Source organism: Lobosporangium transversale (assembly GCF_002105155.1).
Source record: "Lobosporangium transversale strain NRRL 3116 chromosome Unknown BCR41scaffold_24, whole genome shotgun sequence".
NCBI classification, from domain to species: domain Eukaryota; kingdom Fungi; phylum Mortierellomycota; class Mortierellomycetes; order Mortierellales; family Mortierellaceae; genus Lobosporangium; species Lobosporangium transversale.
In genome coordinates, this window is record NW_019029002.1 from 85020 (window position 1) to 106109 (window position 21090).

Sequence of the window (21090 nt, forward strand, 5' to 3'; positions counted from 1 at the left end):
TTTATTGTTTTTGCTCAAGTATCAATTTTGTTTTCTCCTTTCCTCTTTTTCTTTTCTTTGTTGCGTGTTCTTCACGTCTGTAAAAACTCGGCCAAACTATATTAAAACACAAATTTAGAGATATAATTGTATGTATGCGAAAATGTGGAACAAATGAAGTAACATAAAGTTATGCATCTTTCTCTTTGGCTTTGTGCAAGATGTACTCAGTCCATGCCAGAAGCCAACTGCTCTTCTTTGATATATACTTTCTCCACAGCCATACTCTTCTTCAACAAGATTGCTGTTTTCTTTGGCTGATGTAGAGTTGATCTACTTCTTCTGTAAAAGGATTTGATACAGGCCAATTTTAAGTTAAGATGAAATGATGGCAGATTAAAGCTTAGATTTATTGACCAGATATTATGGAACCGGATGCGGTTGTCGAGATGGCAAAGACGATATAAAAAGAGAGGGAGGTCGAAAAAAGATACAATGATGATCGTCCAAATATAAACGGGTGCACCTATAGATCAAAGCAATATGCAAATACATATTACTATTTTATATTCACAAGGCTGCCTACTCGGATGTCTTGGCTGCTCCGATATCCTTGCCTGAGTCTACATCAGCAAACATCGCGTCTGATTCAGCTTTAATGTTGCCATTCCTAACCTTTGGCGCGAATTCTTGCTCCACGGCTCTACTGGTGATTGTGCTCAAGTCAACTGTTGGTCTAACAGAGGTGTTGCTACCGATATCATCGTTGCTACCACTGTTCGTTAGATTCACTTGACGTTTCTTACTTCTTTTCTCCTTTTTTTTGTTTTTTTTCTTTTTCTTTGAAGTTTCACCTGCATACTCCGAAGGTGCAGTTGACGATGTCTGGTCGCTGGTGTCTTCAGAGTGAAAAGAATACATTTGGGCTGCAATTGTAGGTGAGATGATGATTGGCTCAGTGATAGACGATGTCGAGCTTTGGTACCGTGACCGTGAAATAAAAACCTGTTCGTGGATCCCTGGTTTCCTAAAGTCTATGCAAGATACGCCCTCCACGTGACCTGTCGGGCTAAACGATTGTTGGGTACCGGTATATGATAGGGTATCCACTGCGTTGAATGTAGGTGTTGCTCGCTCAGGTGAATCTAGACGACTGCGAGCGTGGATCAAAATGTCATCCTTGATATCAGCAAAAGACTTGGGATGGACGTCTTCCACTCCGCAAACAGGCGAATACTCAAGTTCTGAATCATCTTCCTTGTATAGCAGGAGGCTACCTCTTGTCATACATGAAGTTCCAAATGAATTCGAGCTATTGTTTGAGATCGCTGTGTCCTTGTTTACAGTATACTCTTCGGAAGATCCCCGCTGTTCAACTTGATTTGACTCTGCGAAGGGCTCTTCGAAAAGTTTCACTCCTTCCGAGACATGACTATGTTGCGGAACTTGGACTTCTTCAGCAATGGTAGTATGAATATCCTCCTGTATAGTGCAGTGCTTATTTTTTATAGTGCCCTCATCTTTCTTTATCATCGTTAACTTGTCCTCTCGAGTATCTTTATCGGTATTATCAGCGACAAGGCCAGCTTTTCTCGTGGCGACGAATGAATTCTTATCAGTAGTCAATATAACGTCCCTCTTGCTTCGCTCATTTCTCACTTCACTGTTAAGACCAATTTTTTCAACCAACGTTGCTGATCCTGTAGTCACAGTCTCTCCAAAATCTTGTTCAATCACATATCCTTTTGGACACGGCTTCGCTCTCTCTTCTTGGGCCATTGCGACCACTCGTTCAGTGGAGGGGATAGCAGGCGTTTCTTTCGAGGCTATTTTACGTTGGGTAGTGCTCAAATACGGATAATCACATTGCTCTTGGCAGTTCAGCTGCATCGCGTAATATTGTCGCCATTGTAAATGCTGCGGTTGTTGCTGATGTTCAAGTCGCTGATTCAAATTCTTAGACTTTACAGAAATCCCTCGGTTCGTAATTTCTTGATCAGTTACCCTATTTGGTACGACATCCAAAAGATTGAGGGTAAGCTCTGAAAAAAACCAAATGACACTGCAAGTCCAGGCGGTAAAGATCCCCTGCCATGTCCTAGTTTTTGTGGGAATTTCCCAGGGCAAGAATGCGACGGATGAAAGTGATGGGTCCGGCGGAAGAGGGCGAATTGGATGATCAAAGAACAGATAGTTGAGGATTTGGAGCTCATAGATCACAGTTGCAAGAACAAGAGGTAGGCACTCGATAATGCTTTGAGGGACAAAGGCTAAAAGCAAGTCCATGGGATCCATTGTTGGAAGATGTTTCTGACTCTTATCGTACTGTGATATGATATTTGAGTTTTTTTTTTTTTTTTTTTTTTACGGCGAAGAATAAAGGGATGTAGAATACAGTAAATGGTTAAGAGAAAGTAAGAAAGCGAGGTGGAGAAAGACTTGAGGCTCGGTTTTTATTCAAGCGAAAAGGAGGACAAAGGGGTCTTATGCAGGATGAAAATGGATATGACTATGAGCATAAAAAAACCCCCAATTCGATCATTCATCACTTGTATTGTGAAGTGATCAGTCAAACGATTATTTCTCTCGCTCTCTGCCTTTCTCGTGTTTTTCTTTTTTCTAATGATATCGACTGATGTCACCTCAACTGATGTCTTCGCGACTGATCAAAAGAAAAAGATACACTCCTGTCTCAGTTTTTTGCATAAAATGTAAAAAGGTGGATTTTAAATTGGAAAATGCCGAGTGAGAGGAAGACAAGTAGAAATCAGCCAATAGACCTGCGCTTTTAGAATATAAATTTTAAATTAAATGTGGATCTAGCCAATGAGCATCGCAGAACGTACATAAAGCCTTCTTTTTTGCTTTTTGTGCAAAAAATTCAGACAGGAGTTTCCTTGCGATTCCTCCAACAAGCCCACAAAGAAATGTCATGGGGTGTAATACTCTTCCTTGTATCCAGTGTATCGTACTGATGTATTGAAGTTTTTTTTCAGTAAATTTTTACTTATTTTTTTTACTTAAACATCGGTAAAAAAAAAAAAAGTAAATTTCAGTAGGTGCTTACCGATTTTTACTGAAATTTTACTGATGTTTCAGGAGGCCTTGTGCCTAATTCTCCGTATACGCACGAGCAAGCCAAAGCCATACTGATGACTCCCCATTTATGCAGATGGAAAGGTTGTCAGGGACACCGCGTTGTTCAGAACATGTACACTGTGTCTGCAAAAAAAAAAAAAAAAAAAAAAAAAAAAACTCTTGAAAAATATGTCTATCAGTATGAAATGAAGGTGATTCGTTTTTAATCATGGCAGCATGTTGGATACTTGATAGAAGTTGGGTCTCATGTTCCGCTGTCCCTGACAACCTTTCCATCTGCATATATGGGGAGCCATCAGTATGGTTTTGGTTTGCTCGTGCGTATACGGAGAATTAGGCACAAGGCTTCCTGAAACATCAGTAAATTTTCAGTAAAAATTGGTACTGTACTCAAAATTTTAATTTTTACGAGAGCGTTTTCTATTGATAAGAGGCACATCCTCAGACTCGCTATCCTCCACCATATCAAACATGCTTCGAGTATCTGGCATAAGATCTACAACTATCTCAGGACCCAGCGTGACAGCCTCAGCTTGCTCTTGGCTTACCATTCTAAGGAGTCCCATATCCCATTCGCCGCTGTCAATCAAGATAATATCATCAAAGTTCTCAATAGTTTCCTCTTCATCAAAGATCATCTGGCGTATCTTCTTGTACCTGACTTCTCTGGTTATAGTACATCATACAAACTTTCACAGACCTCTTCCACACAGAGTAAAAGACTCTACATGGTATCTGAGAAAACAAGCTGAGAAGCCATTTCTTCAGCAAAAGAGGCGTCATTGTCGTTCTTACCCTTGCAGCAATTATGTTTTTTACGACGGCCCAGATCTTCTCAGTAGGCTGCAACTCACAATGGTAGGGAGGAGCCTTGAGAATCTCATGGCCGCCGTTCACCTGAGCTATCTTGCTGATAGAAAAGTACGACTCGTCGGGAAGGGCGTTAACCATTTTCAAAAGCTCCTCTTTGTTCAGTGCTTTCCCATTTTCCCTTGCTGGGATAACAATGTCCTTTCCCACAAGTCAGTCTCTGATAGTTTTCACAGTGTCGCTCTTAGTTGGCTTTTTGTTTTTCCTATGGAAGTGATATGAGGCGCCATCAAGATGGATCTAACAAGGGCCAAGACCCATCTCATTGAGGTTTTTACAAAGCCGGGTGACTGGCGTTGAAGTTTCCATGAGAGTCATGATCTGTTGCCACAGCCCCTACATTCCTGATCTCTTCTGGGACATCAACCCACAGCTCAGCCTCCTGTTCTTGACCTTTTTTTGACTGAGGTTTTTTTTGACGGCCAGACATACACGCTGTCCTTGACAAATTTGCTTTCGACTTTTTTTGGTGGTTTCATCATAATAAACAACAAATGCTGCAAATATAACCATAATAGGTTTCCTTCCTGCATCATTTACAGTACCACCGCGACTTTCTACCCAACGTTTTGATGCAGCGTGGTCAATGTGGCAATACGATTCATCCAAGAAGACCTCCGGCATTCTAGGCACCCAATTGCCGTCTACAAGTTTTAAATTTTTAAGACGGCGCTTCGTGTAAATTGCCCGGAACACGACATTCTCCTTGGAGTCATGCAAGAAGTTTTGTCGGATCCCTTTGCCCCAATATAACCCCATTTTACGGAGGTCCCGAGTTATTGACCTTGCTGATCTCTCGATTCCAAAGTCCTCCTTTAGTTGATTTGCCACTAAAGCTGCAGAATTAGGTGACCCGCTCTTGTTTGTTTCCACTATAATGTCCATCACCTTGGAGCTCAGATCTTGATCCACTTCTTTTTTGGGTCGTCCAATTCTTCCATGTCCTGTAGTGTCGAGGATGCCTGTATTTGCAAATTTAAGTGCTGTCAAACAAGTTTTTCTTCCCACACCAGTAGGGTTCTTAGCTCTATCGTCTGTCTTCATAAACCAATTTTGGTCTTCTGGCAGTGCTGCAGATATAGCTTTGAACGTATGGGCCATCATAACGTATTCGTTCCGAGTAATCGTCGCTTTAGTGCGTCTAAATGCATTGTCCCGCTGTATCTCTGTGGCCGTATCTGAATAGAATGCATTTATATCAACAGCATTGGACATTGATCCGACCTTAGTAGAGGAGGTCCACTGATACTCTGCGGGAGATCTAGTTGGGGAGATATTGAGTGGCGTGTGTTCGGGGGGATCTTCTAGGTGGCGCGCCTGAAAACGTTTGATTGATACAGCGTTTTTAATTGTTTTATCCATTTTAAAATAAACTTTATCGGTTTTTTTTTAAAATTGTTCCAATGAATAAAAAAATTTATCCAAAGGTAAGTTAAAAAGTTGGCCGAAAAGGGCTGAGAAATTTATCCAAGTGTTTGCAAATTTTGTCCAAGTGGTCATGCGGAATTAACCATGACTTTTGTGGGACATGGAAAAGGACATGGTGTTTGGATATTTGTTACAGTCGGTTCGGTTATTATGTTTGAAAAAATGGATAATATTTCAGACACATTCGGATAACTTATAGGATAATTTTATTAGCTTAAATGGATAAAGCTTATTTCCCATCGGAGCAATGCAAATTGAAAATGGATAAATGTTTTTTTAAAATGGATAAAACAATTAAAAACGCTGTAGTTCCCTCACTGTACCAACCACTCAGGCCATTGTAGGGAAGAAGGTTATTGATAACATAGTTGGCAGAAGACATTTTATTGTATACTGGAGGACGTAATGAGGTTGGGATGAATAGATGATCGAGTTTTGTTTGCTTATATTTTCTAATCAAAAACGATAATTAAATTGATTTGGTGGCCACTGTTTCTAATTCATTCAATGTATTCAAAAAATTTATGGCTTTGTACGTAATTTTTTTTTTTCCAATATTTATTCAAAATGCGTATTTAAAAAATATATTTGTTCATGACTTTGGCGAGGACTATGATGCACTGCTTGTACCTCGTCTGCCCCTGCTTGTTAGGGATACATGACCCTAGAATTACTCATGTCCAAAAAAGGGGCTTATGATTTTATTCTATGGCGATATATTTTCTAATAGTCTATTCGTCTTGGAGAAAGAAGGTGTTGATCATTTTCTGTCAGAGACGAGCAATTTCACCAACATTCTGTTCAAGCACCCAGCTTGATATGCTTTCTGCCACCATAGAGGCGTCCTCCATGTGGACAGAATGGTTCCCAGGAACACCCTTGATGGTGACTTTGCCTTTTGTGATCCATCCCTCTCGCTCGTCGCTAACCTTCGTCAGTGGTAGCAGTCCGCCTTCTGCCAACACAGCAAGGACAGGGCAACAGATCCGGCTCATGAATGCTTTTACGTATGCTTCTGATAATGATTGTGGACTACGGATCGTGAGGAATCGGTCAGTGGTCCAAGTCCATCCTTGTGCAACAGTGCCGTCATCTAACGTGCGCTCTATAGGGCGCAAACCTCTGGGCATCAAGTTACGAGCGAATTCTGGTTGGATCCCATAAGTACCTTGGCTCCTGGCCCTGCAAGCAGATTCAATAGTCGGGTGGAAGGGTAATCGCTTGGTGGCTAAGGCTTTTTTTTCTTGGATATGCTCCAAGAGATGTTGCGGTTGGTCTTCCACATCTCGCGTCAGTGGTCCAAAATTATCGAGAAGGATACAAAGTGTCAATCTAGTTCAAGCCGATATGTAGTTATTAAAAGTGATTATCTTTAATCAACAAAAAAAAAAAAAAAAAAAAAAAAAAAAACTGCCTCATTGATTGTTGGCCTTACCTTGATTCATATAAACCAGCATAAATGGTGGAGATAGCACCACCCATAGAATGGCCAATAATACCATGCCTTTGCCATCCCAATTGCTCTACAACTTGATCTGCATCTTCTACATAGCGCCAGAGAGCATAGTCTTCCGTTGTACGGTGTGATGACAGACCATGTCCTGCAAGGTCCAGGGCCACGATCTCGACAGGTTCAGGTCCAAGTTGCTTTAAAAGCAGACTATCAGTTCATATTGACAATTTTGAATTGTTGAAGCAAACATTTGAATAAAGATCCTTGTTTCTCTCAGTCTCACTTTTGGATATTGTAATTGCATTTGACATGTAATTGAACTTACGGGGCAAGTCTATTGTAGTTGCAGTGGAATGAAAAAAAAAATAATCGGAAAATAAGAGGGCAGATTCATACATTCCACATTACTCGTCGTTCATCTATTTTTGTAATTTACAAGTCAAACGAGCTCGCATTATCTAGGAATCCATGGAGAGCAAGGAAGCGACGACAATCTCTTGCTTTGGCATCCCTGCTTTCTGTTTTCCAATGCTTGGCCCTTAGGTTGATCCCGTTCCTAAGTTCAAAAGACTTTTCCAGAGTATCATAGTCACCAATTTTTACTTGAAAAAGTGATGGCAGGACATTCGTGGCACTCATTGCGGTTTGACTCTGTAAAGTAAAAGAAGAAAAAGGTGATATGTTTTTCACTGGATGAACTATTGCGAGTCGAAATATAATCCTGGGAGAATGAGGATGTAGTGGAACGGAGGCGTGGAACGTACTAAAAGAGAGTAGAACGGAGCGTACAGAATAATGTGAAGGCAGACGGCAAAATAACGAGCCGGTTGCACAGGATGGCCGACGAAATAAGGTTGTAGCGAGCCGAAATATCCTACATGTTAGATTGAAGCACGAGTTCAGCGCTGCAATGAACAGTGCACAACATGGGTACATGGCTAGCTCATTATGGTGAACAAGATAAGAGCCATTGGAACCATGTCTCCGAATCCAACGATGTGGACAGGATTTATAACTCTTGAGGCTACTATACATAGGCATAGAGTCTACTTTTCCCCCTCTTTTCTTCTACAGTAGTAGAAAACCTTCGAGATGATTCATGCCTAAATCATAGGCACCTCCCATAGGTTCTCTATTGATAGCTATTGGCTGCCTAGCTTCAAGTATGTTATGAGCATATCCAGTAGATGTCCTGACCATATCTTTGGCAGTAATAAAATAATCGTAGTAAGGCATATCAGTATCCTAAAACTCCTTCTTTACTGGGTGAAAACCATTGCTCTGTCCATCATACTTTCTGCACAATCTCTATCAGTACACGATTTCGCAATTTCTCAGTGGATAGCCGATTAACTAGCTAGCTAGGGATATATGTATACTATGAATAAGATACAATACCAATTTGCAATCAGGGCATTGTGCATTTGTCTGCTTTTCCTTTCAATTATCGTATTGTATGACTTGCTGCGAAACAAACTAAGTAGAAGAGACTTGTGTGGCCTACGCCATCAGAACGATATTGAAGAACTACGGTGCATGTAAGTGGGAAGTCTTTAGGGTTGTATCGAACCTCAATGTCGCCTTCGCTGTCACTATAAACTGCTATTCCCTGATTTTTTTTTTTTTTTTTTTTTTTTTTTTTAGTTGTTTGGTTTTCTGCTCGGTTATGTGTTTCTTGACTAGAAATCTCTTTCAAGGAGTTCAATAAACATTTATCCATTCTTTCCCTGAGATGGTACCAACTTTGCCATACCTCTTTCTATTGCCTTCTCGTGTATCTTTGCTTATATCTCAGTCCAACTTTAGCACTTCAGCTCTTTTTGTGTACTGTAGGTCAACAGCTAAAAAAAAAAAAAAAAGAGCAATTGCACATCTCCTGGTCTCCCTTCCGCTCATTTCTCCTGCTCGTTTGCCCAAGCTCTCTCTTATTATGCATCTCACATTCCTTTCATTTTCATGATTCGACATCTCCTTTCCCCTTTTCTTCACCCCACGGCTCTTTGCGCCGTCCTGGCGCCATCAGCATCAGATGAACCGTTTTTTTTTTTTTTTCTTTTTTTTTTTTTGGTATACATGTACTTTTATATTTTTGTATTATATTTTTAAATCACTATTTCATTTATCGCTCTCGCTCTCTCCCCTTTCTATTTTTGAGCATAGGGTCCCTGCCTCTACCTCTACTTTCCCTCGCATTTCCTGTGCCCTACCTCATTCTCTTCTCACTTTCTCTCGCCCATGCTATCTTTCGCTCCTCTCATACTTGTGCTCCATTTCTCCTGGCTGCTCTCGTAAGCCCCTTTCCCTCTCTCTCTTTCTTTTTTATTATTTTGTATTTCATCGATTACATTCTCTCCTTGTCATTTCATGAACCCTTTTTCTTCTCATTCCAATTTAATTCGCTTTCATTCCTAATCTGTTCCAGATTCTGATTGCTTCTTTTGGTAAGAGTTTAACTCCGCCATTGTTACACGATAATACATTGCTTAGACTAAGATTGTGTCCTGTGCGTCAATCGATATTGTTTCCCCTCATGCGGGTTTAACTCTTAATTTGGGGTGGGAGCGCGTAATTGGAAGTTTTGGGATCTGATGGATTATTCAATAGCGCTACACCACGCATACTATTGGTGCGGGGCCACGGTGGAAGTGGGACATGATTCTCTCCCTCATTTTGCCTTTTCCTTAATCCTTTGCTCCCATCTCAGCTATACGAGTTATATGTACCAAAAACAATGTGTTCAGCTTGACAAGTTTTTGCAGTTATAAGAAACCCTTTATTCCCTAATTGAAAATGTATGCCCCTTTCCCCCGCCCAATGTGTCTGTCTCTCTGGACTCTCGTGTCTCACGACTGCCAACACGCGAAAAGATTCACTCTCCTTTTGTATCCGCTTCAGGCACAATATTCTGTGTCTGGTGGTTAGTCATGCGTGTGGATGAATATGCACATTTTCATGCATGCACGCCAGAGGCCGTGAGAAAGACGTTCGGCTCCCTCATTTATTCTTCTCCCATGGTGTGCATTGATTGTGCATCCAAACATCCCAAATTAATGTAATGATTGAACCATAACCTTGTGCATAGCATTGGGATATTGGATTTGCCTTGATAATACATTCGACTCCATCGCTTTTCTTTCTTTTTTTTTATTGTCGATCCTTTTTTGGGATCCATATATGTCAAAAAAAAAAAAAAAAAAAAAAAAAAGCAGAAAGCAGTTTTTGAGTGCTCATTGCTTTACGTTCCCTATGCTAACATCTCAGAATACACCTGAATAGGGACGAATAACTTTGACTCGTTGAGATAGTTGCCACTACATTCTAAAAGAGCGCATAAGGCCATAGCAAGTGAAATCATACCAGTCACTATGCTCGAGAACGTAGTCCGGCCAGCTGAGTCTAACAAGATGGATTTTAATCCGGTGCCCAGCAACGCCATCTTGAATAAGACCTTGCCCTCAGATTACCATACAAGCGCGAGCTTTCATTGCAACCGCCCCGAAGAAAACAGTAGTGTCGGTAGCAGCTTTAATGTAAGGGTCGACGGCCACCACACCATGAATCTAAACGATAACAAGCCATGCAATACAAGAGCAGCATATGTCACTGTTTTGACAGCAAAAAACACAACATCCACCTCCACAGAACCCACCACATCTATGGATAACAAAGATGGGGCTATACCCTTGCAATCAATTCAGGATGCGTACCAAAAACCTCTCTCCAAACCAAACACACTCGGATCAACGCCATCTTCCATGAGTACAGCTGTTTCAACTGAGTTCGAGCCCTCTTCCACCACAACTTCCCCAATTAGCCACATCCGGAAGTGGAGATCCGGTCTTGGAGGGTCCTCCAAGAAGCAGCAAAAGAAACGGAGCCACAGTTCCAAGGGCTCCTCGGGCAAAGCTAGAGCTATTGGGCCAATCAGCGGGCCTTTGCCTTTAACAATGCCAGCACCATTCGTATGCACGCCACTGCCTTATTCAGACGCTCCCATTATCGTCTCGCCTACCACCCTTACGAATTTGAAGGCTGCAACTTTCCTAGATATGTCATCTTCACCGACACCCTCAAAGCCAACAACATCCTGCCTAGATCTGCCAATAGGCTCTCAATCCTCTAACCCCGTCCTCTCACTGGCGTCTGTTAATGAACAGAGCGCAGCCTATTCGGACATGGAGAGCTATCGGACAAGCTGGAAGGGCCGGCTATTTTACGCTACTAGAGGTAAGAAGCTGTTACAACAGCGGTAGTACAAGGAACAGACACCCAATGGGATAAAATATCTCTAAACTTGAGCGATGACTGTTGAGTAATCAAGAGAAGAGGAAGGAGAGACAGCAGTGAAACTATAAAATGTATCTTTGTATTTTTGACACAGCTGACACCATCAACATCGTATGCCATCTCCTATAACTCGTGCCTCACTGATAAACTCAATAAATAACTCTTCTCTTTAGATATGCTTGCCCCTTTTCAGGTCGAGCCTTTGAGTCACTTATCGGAAACAGAATCTCACCAGCTGCCAATAGATGTGTCAGATCAATCAGTTATTGATGCGCTTCATTCAAGTGTTCAAGAGGATCGAGACCACACTGACGATAAGGATAATGAAGAGCACCAAACTCAAGACCGCAGGGATAGTGGCGAGGATAATGATGCCACAAAGGATTTTGCATTGAGTCTATGCCAAGGGTTTGGATCAGACTTTGATTTATCTCCATCAAATTTCGACTACCAAAGCATTTGTAGGGACCAAGGAAACGATTTTCATTTGCAAACAGAGGACAACCGTGAAATAGAGAAGATACGTCCCCGGTGGTCGAGGACCCTAAAGCAAATTCGCCCAAAGTCATCATCTACCATTTCTACTTCGTCGGACTCATCCACAGAGTCAGTAGACTCTATTAACTCATCTTCATCAGCCTCATTAGGAAAATTAGGCCTATCACAGATGTCGTCAGTCAATGGAATATCTTCTATGACAACACGAAGTGTTCCTGACGTGACTTCAAGTAGGTCTTCACCTACACCATCCACCACGCTGAAAAAGTCACGAGCGATGAGATTCTCAGCGAGTTTGACCAATCTCCTGCCTATTAGTTTGTCAAAAGATAAAGGCAGTACACCAACAATGCCGCCTGCTTCATTACCGGTTGAGCACGAACATGATAAAAGCCAGGAGAATATTGATGAGCAATCGTCTTTAAAACCAACTAGGGCATCATATATGGATCCTAGGGCTATAACGCTCAAGCGGCTGGCCTATATCCATACACTCAAGAAATTACGTGAGCGTGAAAAACGACCTTTCCATCATGCAGTACTTCTGCATATGATGTTGCATCAACTTCGAAAGGCTGGTATTTCTGCAAGGCAATGTGACGAAATTGGGGCTTATTACACAACCCTAGAGGCAACTCAACTTTCGACGCGATGGGATATAGAGAACATGGCAGTGGCTTTGACAGCTGAACAGCAGCAACAGGAAGACACTTTACCAAAGCAAAAGCACCATCAGTACTTGGACGCAATGGATCATACGCAGTTACCACAGCAACAAGCGCAAGAGTTATCATCATTGCCAAAAATGAATAGTACGAAGAAACAGAAATTGAGACATCCTTTGGTCTCTTCTAAAAACCACCTTCAGTCCAAACCACCGAACACGACTAGTGATAATGACAGCGACAGAAACGATGCTAGTAGCATGATGGGCTCCTGCCAGCATCTTCCACCTCAAGCTCCTTTATCATCGGGATCGGTACTGTTGCCTGCAACACCATACAAAATGCCACTACATCCAACGTTGCGCATGCCAGCCCAACCGCTCATAAATCTAGACATGAAGAATACCCCTTCTACCACAACCACCACACCTGCCTCTGTTCGGAAGGATGCAGCTATGAGAGCACCTACTTTTACACCGCCTGTTTCATCTGACTCTGAAAGCGAGGATGAAGGCGCGGATGGACTGTGTACTGAAGAGAAGTATGACGAAGGGCACGATAAAGAAGCAAATGAAGCGTTCCCGTCCACACCAAAGGTCATGATCCCTAAACAAAAAACAAATCGAAAAGGTATACTGTATCAGCAACAGAAGCAGAGACAGCGATTCAGGCAACAACAACGGATGGGACCCCCTTCAGTCAGCTCAGCCGGCTCGACAGATTCGCAGCGCCACCACTTCCTAGTGAAGCAAGCTCAGGTTTCTATCGGGCAAGGTCAAGTATGGACACAGGCGCAGCCGGCAGGGGCTAGGCCGCCTTTCACAACATCAGCTTACACGCCCATGTCAAGCAATCGATTAGGACCCATGAGCTGGTATCCAGTAGGACCTTCTAGTGCTGAGAGGCAGATGATAATCGCCACTTCTAACTATTGGGTAGGACCCCAGATGGTGATGGGAGCGTATCCTTATGGTGGCCCCTTCCAACCCCCCTTGATGATGCCCTCTGGAGTTAGCAGTATGAATAGCACTGGCTTCGCCACTGGGCCTCTCATGGCACCATCAGCACCGCTCTTCCAAACTTCGTTCCAAAACACAATGTCGCTATATAATTCTCCCTCATCAGTTATGAGTCATATCTCAAGTCCAATGCCATACCTCTCTGCTAACGCACATGCGTTTAGTAGCCCCAGCTATTTGTCCCCAAGCGCAGCCAAGGTCCCTTCGACGTCAGTGTACACGGGCTCCCATACCTTAGAGACTCAGACGAGCATCGAAAATTATCGACAGCAACTACAGCTGCAAGCAAACACCAACCATGGCATCAGCAGCATGCATAGTACTCTCAAGCATGGCCATCCTTCTAGGAAAACTAAAACCCTGCCTTCGCCTCCTCCATCGCCGAGGATCAACCCGAGTAATTATAGTAGCGATGTAAAGAACAAAAGCAGAAGCAGACTGTCAGAAGAAGACGTGCCACTAGCATTATTGTAAAGAGTGAGCTCCCGCCTGGCTGCTTAAGTGTATGTGAATGGGTCTTTACTTTTTATCACTATACCCATTTAACATTGTAATATTTCTTAATCCAACAATATGACTACCGTTAATATTCTTGTTTCCTTAATATCGTAATTCCTTAATCTTCCTTAATAAAATCAGCCACTCAATGTGCAAGGATCCTCTTGAAATGATGCAGAGGAGATATTTAAATTGACACTGCTTCACGCTTCAACCATTCTAGTGCCAGCTCACCTTCCTTCAAGAATGGTGACACCTTTTTTAAGCACTCTGATTGATACTGGTTGATCCACTGGATCTCATCCCTGGAAAGCAGGGACCTCTCAATCAACCGAGTCTGGATTGGTACAAATGTAATATGCTCGAACCCGTAGTATCGCTTGTTATCGAACCGATGTCTTGTCTTAACTTCACGGACTATAAGCACATTCTCAATCCTGATCCCAAATTCCCCATCTTCATAGTATCCAGGCTCATTTGTCAGGATCATGCCAGGGGCTAGTGGGACTTCATTAAAAGCAAGGCGAGCTCCGCATCCATGAGGACCCTCATGGACGTTCAAGAATGCACCTACACCATGCCCAGTCCCGTGGCGGAAATCCAATCCATCGGACCAAAGTGCACGTCGTGATAAAATGTCCAGTAGGTAGCCCGTGGTACCTTCTGGGAAGATACAAGTGTCGATGGCGATATGACCCTGGAGTACACGTGTGAAGCAGCGCTTCTCATGGGCAGAGGGAGTTCTAAAGTGCAGCGTGCGAGTAACGTCGGTTGTGCCGTCAACATATTGACCACCAGAATCACAGAGGTAAACAAGGTTTGGGTCGATGATCGACGCGGTAGGTTTCTCAGGTTTATAGTGTATGATGGCGCCGTTGGGTCCTGTTGAAGAGATTGTGTCAAAAGAAGGGCCAACATATCCCTTCTGTTCACTATAAAATATTAGCATTATATATATATATCATAATCATAGTATAGTTAATTGAGCTTGATATTTATAAGGCAACAAAAGTTAAAGCGAAATCGAGACCCTACTCTCAATAGTAAGTACGATATTTTTCTTACATTCGAAACTGCTGCAAACGCTCTGCTCCATCAGCTTCGTCTAATATGACGCCTTGCTCTAGCTGCTTCTCTAGCCATGCGAAATACCTAATCACAGCCGCTGCATCTCGAAGGTGACATTGACGCATGCCCTCCAGCTCTGTCTTATTCTTGATAGCTTTAGCGTCCATAATAGGAGATCTGTCTATGATGATGTTTTCCTTGCCCAGTGCTGTTGCTATTGCCAGATTGGTCCTTACGCCCAGCAACATCTTTTGGTTGTTGGCTTTTAGTTGTTTAGATAGCTTTTTCAGATCTGCATAAACAGCATCATAGGGACAGATCTGAACATGATCTCCTAAATGATCCCGCACTTCGTTGGAAACAGATCGATCTTGCAAGTATAGTCGTATATTGTCTTGAGAAATGATCGTAAAGGCAAAAAATACAGGGTTGCAATGGACATCTGAACCACGCATATTAAATAACCATGCTATTTCATCCAAGCCTGATATTACACATCCTACAACACCTCTTTTTTTGAGCTGTTGACGCAATTGAAGAATTTTCTCGGAATGATTACGACCAGTAGTCGCGGTCGTGAGGGTCATAAGCTTACGAGCGGGGCGTGAAGGGCGATCTTCTCTGATAAGATCAACAAGGTTAGGAACTGAGACTAAGGTCGAACCCACTTTAGGCAGTTCCACTTCAAGCATTGCTGCATCGGCTGATCGATAGTATTAGTAAAAATAATAACTGTCATTGTTAGCATTGGTAATCATTTTGAGCAATAGGTTAACAAAGGATATGCTTACCAGCTGTAAAAACTAGAGGATCAATGCCTATCCTTGAACCAGCCGGGATGTTCTAAATGATGAATGAAAAACAACGTCAATATCAACTATCCTGTTGACCATTACAATCTGCTTTAAAGATTACCAGTCTTCGGCCCCCCCTCCCCCCCCCCCTTTTTTTTTTTTTTTTTTTCCTATTTTATTCACCTTGACAAGATATTCTTGCCACGTTGGGACATTAGGAAGACCAGCTTTCATTAACTTCCAGTTAGAATCCAACTGCTGAGAAGCTTGGAGGAAGTAACGCCCATCTGTGAAGAGCACCGCAGAATCGTGTGTGATAATGGCCAAGCCCGCAGATCCCGTGAATCCAGAAATGTATGCACGTCGCTCATCGCATTCTGCAACATATTCACTCTGATGTGCATCCTCTGATGGTATTACACTACAAATTCGTATGGATATTAATGTCAAACACACTTTTTCCCCTCCTTTCACAACTATTTAGGACAAAAAATAAAAGGATACGTACAAAGCTGTTAAGTTGTATTGAGCGCATTTCATCAATTTGCGTAGTTTTTTAACGCGGTTTGTTGTATTAGTGGCGGTAGCGGAGCTCAGACATCGCGTGAGATTTGTAGAGCTGAAAGTAGCTTTGTTAATTGCGCGTGCTGGCAAGGCATGAGATGAGCAAGAGACGCGAAGGACTCGGATAGGGGAAGTAAGTAGTCTTGGTTTAAAGAGTGCTGTGCATCGCAGTGGGGCAGTGAGCACTGCTGCAGTTCTGACTCGAAACTGCATGGTGCTGATCGTTGTCATAATAACCATGAGCCATGAATGATCAGTTCAGGAGCACATCGTCCAATAACATTTGAGTGGCGTTTAATAATGCAGTTACAAGGCTAAAGGGTATTTTTTTTATTTAAATTTTCAGCAGCAAGCTTGAATGCTTGTTCTTTATCAGGCTTCTTACACATCCCCACGGAAAAGATACATCAATTCTTGGAGCTGTGTCATATGATATCCAGATAGAAGTGAGAGAGGTTAATGTTATGCACTTTGATCCAAGTTAGAGGGATATTACTAGAGCTTATTTTTCTAAGAAAAAAAAAAACTTACTCCAAGCTTAGCCAACTTCGGCACTGTGCCTTCACCAAGAGCCCCGTCCGCCAAAGCTTGTTTTTTAGCTTGTAATGCAAGGATCCTGTCCTCCACAGTTTCAGGGATGCATAAACGGTGAACAAATACCTCTTTTGTTTGTCCAATACGATGCACTCGGTCAATTGCTTGGTTCTCCAGTGCTGGGTTCCACCATGGGTCCATAATCACTACACTGAATACAGAATGAAGGCTCATATTAGCAATTACAGCTCAAGATCTCATAGTTCAGAAGAAATGTAATACGACAAAATTCACCTACTGATTAGCGATTGTCAAGTTAAGCCCAAGTGATCCACATTTCAAACTGATAAGCATTAATGGTATCGTAGGGTCATTGGTCATTCTGATAATCGCTTCGTTCCTCTGCTCGGGCCTCATCGCTCCGTCATACTGATGAGAGTAGAAATGCATTTGAAAGCAGAATATACAGACATTAATATCTCACAATGGCACCCCACCAAGAAAAAAGGTTATGCCCATGTATCCAAAATATCTTACACGAAGAAACTTGATGCCCTCATCTCGCAAAGGTCTTTCCATCAAGGTGAGAAGACTTGTAAACTGTGAAAACACAATGATCTTCTCACCTTTGGCTTGTACAGAACGTACAATCTCAATCATTTTATCGGTCTTACTGCTACTGATCCAAGTCTCTAACTCTTCAGGGACTGGAATAGGTGGAAGTATATCCGGATGTCTGCTACTTTCATCATCCGATGCCTTGCCCTTTCCTTTTGGATCTTCAGCTTCAGCTACAGGAGTGGGATTAAAGCGGGCATTGAAATCTGCCACCGAGATCAAGTTCTCAATAGGAGCCAGTCTACGACATTCTGGACACCTGCGCTCCTCTTCATCATGACGAGACAAATGGGCTATGGATAACACAATTACTAAGTATTAGTCAAGCCTAAAGGTGAGCTATAGTCGACGACTTCGCCGTATCAGAAAACATACCTGTGATACATGCACGGCAGTAGATATGGCCACAGCCACTAAGGATAACGCTTTCTTCGCCCACATCCATGCAAATTGGACATTCTATAGCATCTAGACCTCGTTCTATCAGTCGACGACGGATATCCTTCAAAAGGCCGTCAAGAAGGCGATCTGTATGCGCTCTCTTGTCTTGTGGAGTTTTATCATCCATGGCCTTTTCAAAGTCATTAATTAAATGGGGATGACAGCAAGCTTGACGGAGCCGCAACAAAAGAACCAGGATCTGGTAAGCATGACAGCATGACATGTGGAAAAACAAGTTGAATCAGTTATCATAAAACTGAAAGCGCTGAATAGAACTGAAACTTTAAACTGTGGGTCAAATCACTTACATTGGAATAGTTTTTCATCACAGTTCCTGCTTTCACATAGGCATTAAACCTCTCTCTTGTTCTTGTCTCTAATGCAACATAGAAGGCTCGTTCATCATCAGAGAAAAGAGTGGGCACTCTCTGGACATTCCGAGCCGGAAGGTTTAAGATCGGTTTACCATCCACCATGGATGCTTTTGTCCTCCTCAAACAGACAGCTTTCAAGAGAGCTTGGACGCGCTGCATTGCGCGGCCATACTGGCGCTGCTTCTTCATCGGCGTTGATATCTTGTTACGGAACTCCTCCCAGTCACAATACGGTTTAACTCCTAGGAAGCGGATAAGCGAATAAAGCTCATCGATGTTGTTTTGAATCGGTGTTCCTAAAATATGTATAATAATTTGCATAAATTAGTCTTCTTAGGTAGATTCTGATTTGATGAAGTCGAGGAATCCTAGATTACCTGTTAAACACCACCGGTAGGTGGCAGCAACTGCAGTACAGGCTTTCGAACTTTTGGTATGCTTGTTTTTGATCACATGGGCTTCATCGATGATAACACGATGAAAATGACCTTTGAATAGAGTTCCAATGGCTCTGCATTTGTTTGGATTTGGCTCTTTATTACCAAATTCGTTAGCTAGCGTCGTAATAGTTGTTATGATAACTAATCCACCATCCACCAGATTAAGAACAAGTTAATCTATATTCACAAACAAGTTTTCTCACCAGTATCAGGGACTGCATCCATAGTCCTTACCATCATAGCGTCTCAAAAATTCTGGGTCATAAAACTTTCCATTCCCATGATATACGTGGACTTTCAATAAGCCTGGTTGTGTTTTGGTCCTAATCTCTTCTGCCCACTGATACATCAAGGCCACGGGCGCAACAACTAAAGTAGCCTTCGTTTTGACAAGTTTTGATGGTGGAGGGGGCTCATGGTATATTGTACGGTCATCCCAAATTACTGGGTCATCAATTGGATCGCAGGGCCGTGAGACGATTAGCGCCATCGCTTGAATAGTCTTACCTAAGCCCTATAAACAATCAAAAGGGTAAGTTAATACATCACCAGAAGCCAGACTTTAAAGCATTTTTTTCCTTCCTTCCAAGCGTCCTTTCGACATTAGCTAAATCTGAAACCTTACCATATCATCGCCAAGTATGCCACCACGATTGGTTCCACTTTCCATTTTCTGTAGCCATGTCAGGCCAATCTTTTGATGCTCTAAGAGAGCAATATGAAAAGCCATGCCTTCAGGTGTCCCTGATCGATCTTGTGGGGCAACTTCTTCTTCCGTTGCCTCAATATTCGTTAGCAACTCACGAAGCTCCTGCTCAGTCTGTGTAGTTGTCAAATTACGGTTAAAGTCGGGCTGTGGATATGAATATAGTTGGTTATGCATCCATTGGTTATATTTGCTATATCCATATAATCCATGATCATCCTCATCTTCATCTTCATCATCGTTGTCTTCCTCTTCATCAGGACCATCATACCAGCGCCGTTGCAGATCCTGATAATTAATGAAGACATTCGCAGCCCAGCTTGAGCTTGAACTCGAGCTGGGGCCGGTATACCAGGAATTACTTCCATATACAGGTATACACTCGTCATCTGAACTGGAGATATCATAAACCTGTTTTGTTAAGTCGATTGTTGGTTTAGTAAGATCAATAGACGGTTGTTTCCCCCCTATCTCCTCTTGCTGTTTCTTGTTACTTCCTGCAGCTGATGCTAAATATTCAAATACCAATATATGATCAATATATTTCCTTGTCGGCTCGAAACTGTCTCCCTGGACCATGATTGTAGACATATATGACCTATAATTACCTAAAATTGCAGCGGCATGACTTTGGAGCGCAGTTTGTTCCACTCGACTAAAAGGGATTGCAGATATGGAGGCGGGATTGGTTACAGAGGCAGATGTCGTTTCCTCAAAGTTAGAAAATCCAGATGGGGCGCTGGGCTTTGATATGTCTTCACCTGGATCCCTCTTTTGTCGCTTCTCAAATATGGGGAAAAGTGGGCCTGCATTAGAAACTGTATGACTGTTATTTGCGCTCGACGATTCGCCTTTTTGGGGAGATGTTATAAGATTGAAAGTAGCGGAATCCGATTTTGCAAACATCTTCGCCATTTCTGCATCTTCTTGCTCCTGGCGAGCTCGATCAAGGGATGATTGAGAGATTGTATTATAATTTAAAATGTTAGATGACAAAGCTGGAAGACTGGACAAAGCGGAATTCTGATTTATAGCTTGATATTCTTCCTCTTGAATAGATCTTGCGAATGCTTCATCTTCTTCCTCACGCCGGCGCTTCAAGGCTGCCAAGCGCTGCTCCATCTGCTCTTGCTCCCGTAAAAGCGCCTCAAGGTCCATATCGCCCTCTCCTGCATCAGCTAATGCAGAACAAATACTCTCTACTTCTTGCTTGACGAGAGCAGCCTCGACAGTACTAGAACTAGAGCTAGAGCTAGAACTAGAGTCGTTGGAGTAAGAAGGAATCTCTGATAGTATTGGTGGCGTTTTCAGTCTAGAGGATCCTTCCTTGATCACGGTGAGATTATTAATACTTGGTGAAGGTGATTGAGTACGGCCAGGGCTATCGATTGATGGCAGCTGAGATGATTCAGACGTACTGGAGGCGCCTTCCCGCTTGATGACTTCTTTATCATGTTCGCTATCGTTGCTATCGCCATTGTCGCCGTCTTCGTCGTCATGGATTCCCAATGCTTGTGCCAGCTGTAATTCAATTGCGTGGATTTCATCTTTTAGAGCAGCCTTACGCTTGGGAGTATTAACTAGTGAATTGCTCTCTAGTTGCTGCATACAAATATTCAGTCTGTTTTTCAAGGCATCGAGATCAGTCATGGCGTGTGATGGTCGAAGAATGTGAAAGAGACAAGGAACAATTTTTTTCTATTGTTCCAAAAAAGGGACAACTTGTACCTGTCTTCATTTGGTTATTTTGGAGCC

General features: G+C 42.5%; 5 protein-coding genes across 5 annotated transcripts; 1 reads left to right on the forward strand and 4 right to left on the reverse strand.

The window, feature by feature from the left end:
- Positions 1-561: 561 nt before the first annotated feature.
- BCR41DRAFT_397320 (hypothetical protein) lies at positions 562-2274 on the reverse strand (the record flags this gene model as incomplete). Its single annotated transcript, XM_022028882.1, has 1 exon — positions 562-2274. The coding sequence occupies one exon, from the start codon at positions 2272-2274 to the stop codon at positions 562-564; it is 1713 nt and encodes a 570-aa protein (XP_021880245.1).
- Positions 2275-6146: 3872 nt separating this feature from the next.
- BCR41DRAFT_371595 (Alpha/Beta hydrolase protein) lies at positions 6147-7468 on the reverse strand (the record flags this gene model as incomplete). Its single annotated transcript, XM_022026615.1, has 4 exons — positions 6147-6708; positions 6812-7036; positions 7155-7163; positions 7266-7468. 4 exons carry the CDS (start codon positions 7466-7468, stop codon positions 6147-6149), a joined length of 999 nt encoding a protein of 332 aa, XP_021880246.1.
- Positions 7469-10383: 2915 nt separating this feature from the next.
- BCR41DRAFT_371596 (hypothetical protein) lies at positions 10384-13023 on the forward strand (the record flags this gene model as incomplete). The annotated part of the gene is made up of 3 exons (XM_022026616.1): positions 10384-11056; positions 11290-12875; positions 12910-13023. 3 exons carry the CDS (start codon positions 10384-10386, stop codon positions 13021-13023), a joined length of 2373 nt encoding a protein of 790 aa, XP_021880247.1.
- Positions 13024-13835: 812 nt separating this feature from the next.
- Positions 13836-16453, reverse strand: BCR41DRAFT_337817 (Creatinase/aminopeptidase; the record flags this gene model as incomplete). The annotated part of the gene is made up of 5 exons (XM_022022089.1): positions 13836-14728; positions 14862-15567; positions 15656-15707; positions 15842-16079; positions 16167-16453. The coding sequence occupies 5 exons, from the start codon at positions 16451-16453 to the stop codon at positions 13984-13986; spliced, it is 2028 nt and encodes a 675-aa protein (XP_021880248.1). The 3' UTR covers positions 13836-13983.
- Positions 16454-16603: 150 nt separating this feature from the next.
- BCR41DRAFT_378062 (SNF2 family N-terminal domain-domain-containing protein) lies at positions 16604-19299 on the reverse strand (the record flags this gene model as incomplete). The annotated part of the gene is made up of 9 exons (XM_022027133.1): positions 16604-16642; positions 16754-16967; positions 17055-17185; positions 17294-17667; positions 17750-18014; positions 18124-18485; positions 18567-18770; positions 18864-19143; positions 19255-19299. 9 exons carry the CDS (start codon positions 19297-19299, stop codon positions 16604-16606), a joined length of 1914 nt encoding a protein of 637 aa, XP_021880249.1.
- Positions 19300-21090: the final 1791 nt, after the last annotated feature.